This window comes from Diaphorina citri, unplaced genomic scaffold (genome assembly GCF_000475195.1).
Source record: "Diaphorina citri unplaced genomic scaffold, Diaci psyllid genome assembly version 1.1 scaffold1325, whole genome shotgun sequence".
NCBI classification, from domain to species: domain Eukaryota; kingdom Metazoa; phylum Arthropoda; class Insecta; order Hemiptera; family Psyllidae; genus Diaphorina; species Diaphorina citri.
In genome coordinates, this window is record NW_007378753.1 from 6505 (window position 1) to 15706 (window position 9202).

General features: G+C 44.2%; 1 protein-coding gene across 1 annotated transcript; it reads right to left on the bottom strand.

The window, feature by feature from the left end:
- Window positions 1-651: 651 nt before the first annotated feature.
- LOC113469982 lies at window positions 652-8949 on the bottom strand. The gene is made up of 13 exons (XM_026828084.1): window positions 8747-8949; window positions 7998-8082; window positions 7437-7544; window positions 7095-7295; window positions 6179-6223; window positions 5921-6108; window positions 4490-5351; window positions 4109-4121; window positions 3937-4044; window positions 3627-3807; window positions 2567-3092; window positions 1752-1997; window positions 652-954 (listed from the first exon to the last, which is right to left on the bottom strand). The coding sequence occupies exons 1-13, from the start codon at window positions 8947-8949 to the stop codon at window positions 652-654; spliced, it is 3069 nt and encodes a 1022-aa protein (XP_026683885.1).
- Between the last annotated feature and the right edge of the window lie 253 nt (window positions 8950-9202).

The following is a 9202-nucleotide window of genomic DNA, read 5'->3' on the forward strand; positions in this document are numbered from 1 at the left end:
GAGATATATATTTACATTTAAGAGATATATGTTTGCATACTTGGCCTTAAATTTCCCTCACACAATGTGTTTTTTGATGGGATATCACCGATTTTTCTCCTTCATATTGAGAGGTTTTATTTGGCGTTTTCCTGGGTTTCGATAAATGTTTACATAATAAAATTACCTGTAAAACATAATATAAACATAAGACCTTGTTTAGACTGCGGAAGTGAAGGGACTTTCCAGTTTCTTTCTACCAGGTATATGTTTGCATACTTGGCCTTAAATTTCCCTCACACAATGTGTTTTTTGATGGGATATCACCGATTTTTCTCCTTCATATTGAGAGGTTTTATTTGGCGTTTTCCTAGGTTTCGATAAATGTTTACATATAAAATTACCTGTTAAACATAATATAAACATAAGACCTTGTTTAGACTGCGGAAGTGAAGGGACTTTCCAGTTTCTTTCTACCAGCATAAACAAGGTATAAGTTAGGATAAGAAATTTTCTTACCTTGTACCCACAGTGCCCAGCCCAGATCACACGTGATGGGTATACACACGGCACTCGTGTTCCAAGGCGACACCATTCCGTTCTTATCATACGACTGCATCATGGAGTAGGACAACTTATTCGACAGCGGCTCCAAGTCTAGCTGACACGGCTTCAGATGTCGGCACGGGGGAAGCGTACCCACAGTGCCCAGCCCAGATCACACGTGATGGGTATACACACGGCACTCGTGTTCCAAGGCGACACCATTCCGTTCTTATCATAGGACTGCATCATGGAGTAGGACAACTTATTCGACAGCGCCTCCAAGTCTAGCTGACACGGCTTCAGATGTCGGCACGGGGGAAGTAACTTCATGCTGAACTCCGGGTGAGTTTTGTGCTGTGTCACGAGACTTTGCAGGGTGTCCAGAATGAACAAGTCGCTGGTTTCCTCCGAGTCGTGGGCTCCGAGCTTCTGTAATGCAATGGGGAAGTAAAATGTAAAGGCTGAAAAACCATAACTCTATTTCGTGTTGATAGAGGCTACACGGGCCTTCGAACTCTTGACGTTCGCGAGCCTAGTTAGCTTGGTTGGTAGCGCGTCTGCCTTCTGCCTTGAAAGCGCTAGGCCGCGGGTTCGATTACCGCCCGAGGTGGATTTTATCCTGAACGAATAATGTTCGTTCTCGGAACGGCTGGCTTTCCCGTATCCTGTCTTCCTTCGCTCTTCCGTTTAGGGACGATAAGGCCTTAGCAGTTACATCAAACCTCTTTAAAAAAACTACCCTTGTTCAAAGCCACAAAAGATCAAAATCTGGGGCTTAAGCACCCGATACAGCCTAAAAGTAGGGCCTACTTCTACCAATACTACCCTCGTTAAAACACAGTCCATACTCACCTTATAAGCATAAGTAGTGCTTTATTTAGACTGTCAGCTTAAAACAAGTAGTTCCATTATACCAACAGTTTAATTGAGCACCTCTTTCTTGCAGTTACATCAAACCTCTTTAAAAAAAAAACTACCCTTGTTCAAAGCCACAAAAGATCTAAATATAGGGTTTAAGCACCCGATAGAGCCTAGAAGTAAGGCCTACTTCTACCAATACTACCCTCGTTAAAACACAGTCCATTCTCACCTTATGAGCATAAGTAGTGCCTTATTTAGACTGTCAGCTTAAAACAAGTAGTTCCATTATACCAACAGTTTAATTGAGCATCTCTTTATTGATAAAATTTTGATTATATTATTTACAAATTGAGAGAATTATTCACCTTATGGTTCGCCAACTGATTCACCGCCTCCGCCTTGAACAGCTGAATCAAATGCAGCAGCTCCTTAGATCTCAAATCATACGTCCCAATCTGCACCACAATATTGAGAATCAGTACACGTACATTCCGCGAGCCAAAGTCGAAATAATACTTGAGCAGCTTGCTTACAATATTCCTCCGCAGAAGGGTCAAACAATTCTCCCGGTTATTCTTAATCATAGAGATAACATTCTGGAGACAATACAGGATAGCCCCATTGTTCAGAAGGAGTTTGATTATGTGAATGTTGAGAGTGTTGGAGTCTATGTCTCTAGAGGTATCGCTAGGGCAACACTGATCTGTAAAGCCTTGAAAGATTCCTTGGGTCACAGCCGACGAAGCTGGTTCAGCACCGAAAGTATCACAGCTTTCACGGAAACATCCGACTTCACCTTCGGATTTCTCCGCCACGCCTTCGGATTTCAGGGTCCGTCCGTTTTCGCGGAAACACCCGATGGCAGTTTCACCTTCGGCTTTCTCCGCGGATTTCAGGGTCCGTCCGTCCGCGTCGCCATTCAAAAACGATATCACAATCAAATTCAAGTTGCTCACCACACACTTGTTACTTGTCAGCAGACTGTACGAGTGACCCAGTATATGTACGTGGTGGTAGGCGTTCTCAGCGCTCTCTTGAACGAAGTTGTTCAATCTACCACTAGTTTCTTGTCCGCGGACGAATACTTGAGCAGCTTGCTTACAATATTCCTCCGCAGAAGGGTCAAACAATTCTCCCGGTTATTCTTAATCATGGAGATAACATTCTGCAGACAATACAGGATTTCGTGTTCACTACAGAGCTCGGCGTTTGGCAACGCGGCTTGGTGCGAACTGACAACACTGGACGACATTTGCGAGTCGCTTTTGTCGAGCGTTTCTCTTTGGATCGACGCGGGAGACTCTTTCTCGTTGACGGAATCTCTTTGAAAGTCCCGCGCATGCGTAGAACTGCTTCCCTCTTTGACGGAACCTCTTTGGGAATCCAGCGCATGCGTAGACCCACTTCCCTCATTGACGGAACTACTTTGGAATTTCCGCGCTTGCGTAGAATCACTCTTCTCGTTTATTTCTCTTTGGAACTCCCGCGCATGCGTAGACCCGCTCTTCTCATCTCTTTGCTCTCCGTGGGAGCTGATTTTTCGTCCATTGTTGACAATATAATGAAGGACAATATCGATGGCGGTAATGATGTGGGAAGAGAAGAGGATGGTGCACTTGTGTTTGTTAGTGGAGGTGTGGATGTGATCGCTGGGCGGAAGGTTGTCCGGCGAGGATTTGGTGGACGTGTAAGAGGAGTTGTTGGATCTATGGAGGAGAGAAAAAGGAAGAATAGAATATAAATACGTGTTTTTTTTTAAGTTTCCATTTTTTGATAATACAACATATCCAACAGAACATAAAAATTATAGGTAAATGTCGGAGTCTAAGCTAGGTCTAAAGCACACAGTCAGCGGCCGTCGATTGATGTCGACGGAAACCGTCCACACTGCCTCGACAACATAGATTCACCTCGCCGATCGAAGGTCGTCGACTATGTGTGGACACAGCTTTAAGAATTTTTAAATCTTTTTTTTTATATATATATCCCAGCCTAGTTAGCTTGGAAGGTAGGGCGTCTGCTCGTCGATCGACGGCCGTCGACTATATGTGGACAGGGACACAGCTTTAAGAATTTTTAAATCTTTTTTTTTTTATATATATATATCCCAGCCTAGTTGGCTTGGAAGGTAGGGCGTCTGCACTGTAAGTGCTAGGTTGCGGGTTCCATTCCCTCCGCGGCTTAAAAATAATAATGAAAAAAACTTTACGTGTCCGCACGGTCACTTCCAACACACTTACTCATAGTCGCTGTTATACATAGGGTGTTGCTGGAGGATGTTCATCTTCACCGTTTGATTCACACAGACACTCTGTATCGAGCATTTGACGAGTAGATCCCAGCACTGCTTCAAACTGAAATGGCGTCGATTTATCCCGGTTACCAGGGTTTGTTTGAGGTGATTCTCGTCTGGTTTGGCACTTTGATTCACACAGACACTCTGTATCGAGCATTTGACGAGTAGATCCCAGCACTGCTTCAAACTGAAATGGCGTCGATTTATCCCGGTCACCAGGGTTTGTTTGAGTTGATTTTCGTCTGGTTTGGTATTTGGCGGTGACTCGCTACCGCCGGCCGACGACGCTTTTTCCTGGCACATCGTTTTGAACACGATGAAGGTTTCGAGGAGTTTCAGCTCTTGCACCTTGTGATTCGAATCTGTGGAGAGAAAAGTTCACGTCACTGTGTACCTAAGGTCCGGCCACAAAGTGAGCTTAAACACGGTTTAACTTTAACTCTCGGATTAAGCAATCTCATTAGCTGATTTAGAATTTAAAAAAAAAATCAAAATTTTTAGCCAATCAGATTCCTTAAACCGAGAGTTAAACTTGAATCGAGTTTAAACTCACTTTGTGGCCCCCAGCCTTAGTGTATGAAGTCAAGCTCTCTAGCCTAGATAGCTTGGAGGGTTGCGTGTCTGCCTTGTAAGCGCTAGGCCGCGGGTTCGATTCCCACCCGGGGCGGATTTTATCCTAAAGAGATATCGTTCGTTCTCGGAACGGCTGTCTTTCTGCCATCCTGTCCTCCTTCTCTCTTCGATTTCGAGACGATAAGAAATCCGTTGTTACAGTTCCCTCTACTTACATTCCGTGTCCGGAAAAACCAATGTCAACGTCAAATATTGCGCCAATGTAATGATTGCAGATTCGTTATTATTCACCAGATTGTTCAGGATTTGAAGGAAAATGTTGAACTTCTCTTCGTTGGTGTTGTAATACTTGATTATGTGCTTGTATAAGATAAGTATGGTGAAGGTTAGATTGAACAGATACGTGGTCCATTGAGCGTCCAAGCTTTCCCTGTGTTGGGTGGTGAGGTCTACGAATCTATTGGTGAGACTATTTATATTCCTTTTGTCTCCGTTTTCTAAATTTGTAAAGTCATCTTTCGTATTTTTGTGACCTTTTTCAACATTTGTAAAGGTATCTGCTGAATTTATCTTGTTATCGATTTTTTCTCTTTCGATGTTTCGTTGGCAATTTTCAACATGTACATTTACTTCATCACTTGCATTAGTTTGTTCACTAGGCTCTTCATTCCTTTTGCTTTCTTCAATACCTCTATCCCTTCCTTTATCAGTTTCTTCGCTTGATTCACTTTTATCTACACTTTCTACACTTGGAACTCCTTCACTTGGTTCAGGTTTGTCTTCACTTAGAGCGATCTCTTCATCAACCTTTTCTTCGCCCACATCTAGTTTTCCATCAATCTCCTCTTTCCCAGTGCCTTTTTTAGCCGGTTCAAAGTCACTTTCCTTCCCATTTGAGGCATTTCCACTAATTTTCTGCCCAGTGAGGAGGTCATTTCCCTTTCCACTAGACTCATTTTTAGCACTTCCACTAATTTTCCGCCCAGTGGGCATTCGCCCTAGCCTAGCATTATCCATATGGCTGACCACATCTTCTACTATCTTAATCAGGGTGGACAGGATCCCATGATATTGGATGATGTACTTGACAAACTCCCTGTAATAGTAATAATGTTACTTTTATTCGACAATATTAGCAAATTAACATGATTAAGAACAATTAAATGCCGTTTCTTTGTGTTATCACTTATCATATCACAACTTTTGGTGCTCACTGCAGCTTAGTAGTATTTTCCAAGTATCTCAATAATCCAGCGCTCAATATTTACCTACCATGCTGGCACCAGTCACTATACACATTTATATTACATAGCTACTCATTTTCCTGACGAGGCTGAGTGGGCCCCGCAACGGCTAGTCACGGAATCACTGATTTGCATGAATCGAACCTGGGTCTCCCACGTGCAAGCCGAGTGCAGTGACCACTACACCATGGGAGCTGACCCCATTTAATAATCAATTTTTTTTTTACCTGTTATGCTTCATCTTTCCCAGGCACGTATGGATGAGTAGACATAGACACAATAAGGCTTTGATACAGATACTAACAGTATCTCTCAACAGATGTGTAAAAATATGTCAATAAATGAACTTTTTTTTTTTTCAAATATGTAGTCCGCAAATGTAACAGAAAGTCGTGTGATGTTCACACCAGATTTTCTTTACCTGTTATGCTTGATCTTCCCCAGACACGTATGGATAAGCAGACACAACAGCGCTTTGATACGAATACTAACAGTATCTTTCAGCAGATGTGTGGACAACTGGAGAGTGGACAGGTAGTCTAGGGAGAACTTGAGGATGTGGAGGAGTGGATGTGATTGGATGGAGGAGATGGAGAGGTCAGAGGGGACTTGGGCCGAGCGGACGAGTGTGGAGGAGTGGGTGTGATTGGATGGAGGAGATGGAGAGGTCAGAGGGGACTTGGGCCGAGCGGACGAGGTCGGTGAGAATGAACAGCGTCAGCACCTGAGGGAGAGAATAAAAATATGCTAAAGATAATGCCAGAAAAAGTGCCGAAATATGCTGAAATAATCCGAAATTTTGTGAAATATGATATACATATTATGTACTAAATATGTACATAAGACCTTGTTTAGACTGAGTGAGAAAAGGGACTTTTCAGTTTTATTCTGGCAGTATAAACAAAGTTGCGGTCACAGGGATTTTTTCCTTTAATTTGAAAGTATAAACATATTCTACTCTAGAGAAGTTATGAGAGAAGACCCCCCAAAATCATATCCAAGAAACTCAGCTAAGAATAATTTAATAGCATAAGGAAAGTCGTGTGATTTTGACACCATTTAATAGCATAAGGAAAGTCGTGTGATGTTGACACCGCATTTTTTTTTACCTTGTTCTATTTTATAAAACAAGCGCTTCGGACGGACTCACCTTGAAGTCGTAGCTGCTAAACACCACCTCCTCCATGGCGCGATTCCTATACTGTTCATACGGCTCCACCACTTTGCTCACCCGGAACTGCCCTCTCCCCTCCCCTCCTTCTTTCGTCTTCCCCTCTCCCCCCTTCTCCTCCTCGTCACCGCTATGAATCACGTTGGTGAAATACTCGAAGTCCAGCGCGTTGTATGTTACCTATGGAAAACAATTAAATAATTAATCATGTTTTTATGTCAGCTCCCATGGTGCAGTGGTCATTGCGCTCGCCTAAACATATTCTACTCTAGAGAAGTTATGAGAGAAGACCCCCCAAAATCATATCCAAGAAACTCAGCTAAGAATAATTTAATAGCATAGGTAAAGAAAGTCGTGTGATGTTGACACCACATTTTCTTTACCTTGTTCTATTTTTTATAACAAGCACTTCGGACGGACTCACCTTGAAGTCGTAGCTGCTAAACACCACCTCCTCCATGGCGCGATTCCTATACTGTTCATACGGCTCCACCACTTTGCTGACCCGGAACTGCCCTCTCCCCTCCCCTCCTTCCTTCGTCTTCCCCTCTCCCCCCTTCTCCTCCTCGTCACCGCTATGAATCACGTTGGTGAAATACTCGAAGTCCAGCGCGTTGTATGTTACCTATGGAAAACAATTAAATAATTAATCATGTTTTTATGTCAGCTCCCATGGTGCAGTGGTCATTGCGCTCGCCTTGCGACAGCGACAGAAAAATAAATGGGAGTCCATTTATTCTTTTCCGGTGACAGTAGAATTCCTTACCTGAAGGGTTTGTGATTTGACCGGGACAGGACCGCCCTGTCCGGGACTGTCCTCGTTATCACTGCTCGTAGTGTCGACTAGCACTAGACTGTTCTGTCCCGGTGCTATATGACCGGGGGGATGAAGGGACCTCCTCCATGGCGCGATTCCTATACTGTTCATACGGCTCCACCACTTTGCTGACCCGGAACTGCCCTCTCCCCTCCCCTCCTTCCTTTGTCTTCCCCTCTCCCCCCTTCTCCTCCTCGTCACCGCTATGAATCACGTTGGTGAAATACTCGAAGTCGAGCGCGTTGTATGTTACCTATGGAAAACAATTAAATAATTAATCATGTTTTTATGTCAGCTCCCATAGTGTAGTGGTCATTGCGCTCGCCTTGCGACTTTGCGACAGCGACAGAAAAATAAATGGGTGTCCATTTATTCTTTTCCGGTGACAGTAGAATTCCTTACCTGAAGGGTTTGTGATTTGACCGGGACAGGACCGCCCTGTCCGGGACTGTCCTCGTTATCACTGCTCGTAGTGTCGACTAGCACTAGACTGTTCTGTCCCGGTGCTATATGACCGGGGGGATGAAGGGAGGACTTATCGTTGAGGGCTGCGGACAGAAGAGTACTCCGAGCTGACGAGGTGCGGGACAGTTTCCTGAGGGGACAAACAGAATGGAAGGGATATTTATAAATAGAATACAAATGGGATTTTTTTTTTATATATAAATAGAATACAAATGGGATTTTTTTTTATAAATGGGATTTTTTTTTTACTTTTCTGAGATGCAGCAGCTCATTAACTGTCAGGATTATTGTATCAAACCAACACTCATGAATCAGAGAGCTATTTGTGATAACGCAGAGAGCTTCTTCACAACTATCAAGGATATCACAGCATTACTAGAACCGGAAAAACTTCCGATTCCGTCGGGAATCGAACCCGGGACATCCGGCGTTACTAACCAAGTACTTTTTAGGTAGAAACACACTACACTATCACGTCACGTCACAGTGATAGGTAGTGCTGGCTGTCCTGGAACGAAATTACTACAAATATTATGGGCAGAAACTTTGACTTACATCTTTCCTGACCCCCCCATGAGCTCACGGTGACGTGAGGTGATTCCTACCTTTACGTGATCTAACGTTGCACATAATGCCACCCCGTATACCTCACCTAGATCTCCCGGGCAGGCCCACTCGACTTTTTCCTCCGCTGATTCCTGGCCCAAGCGCGCCCGCACACTGAACATCGTTCGAGACGTTTCCTCACGCCCCCACTGGTTTTGCACAGTCACTGCACAGACACAGCCGCTCACGCTGGGGATATGACGACAGCCCCAGTGCCGAGCAGAAGTGGTGGTGGGGTCGGGGGTGTAGGGCGGCCCCAGGGGCCGGATTGGTGGGAGAGCTCAGCTAGCCAGACACTCTGGAGGGAATGAGCAGCGAGCGTACTGCTTTGCTGCGCAGGGACATGTCCTGGAGAGGAAACGACGTGGCAAATCATTGATTCAATGAGCATTGTTACAACTAGTTTTTTTTTTAGAACACTCTTTTTCTTCTTCCTCTTTTTATTTCTTTGCTTCTTTCAAAAACATTTGCGATTACAGCAGCTTCGGTGGTGTAGTGGTCAAGGCGCTCGCTGGTAAAAACTTTATCCTGAATAATTCTGACCACATTAATAATTGCGTGCCTACTGGCCTGGAGTAAACCGGGCACATTTCTCAGTCCTATCGTAGCAGTTATAAATAAACCGCCTATTATGCCATTCCCTG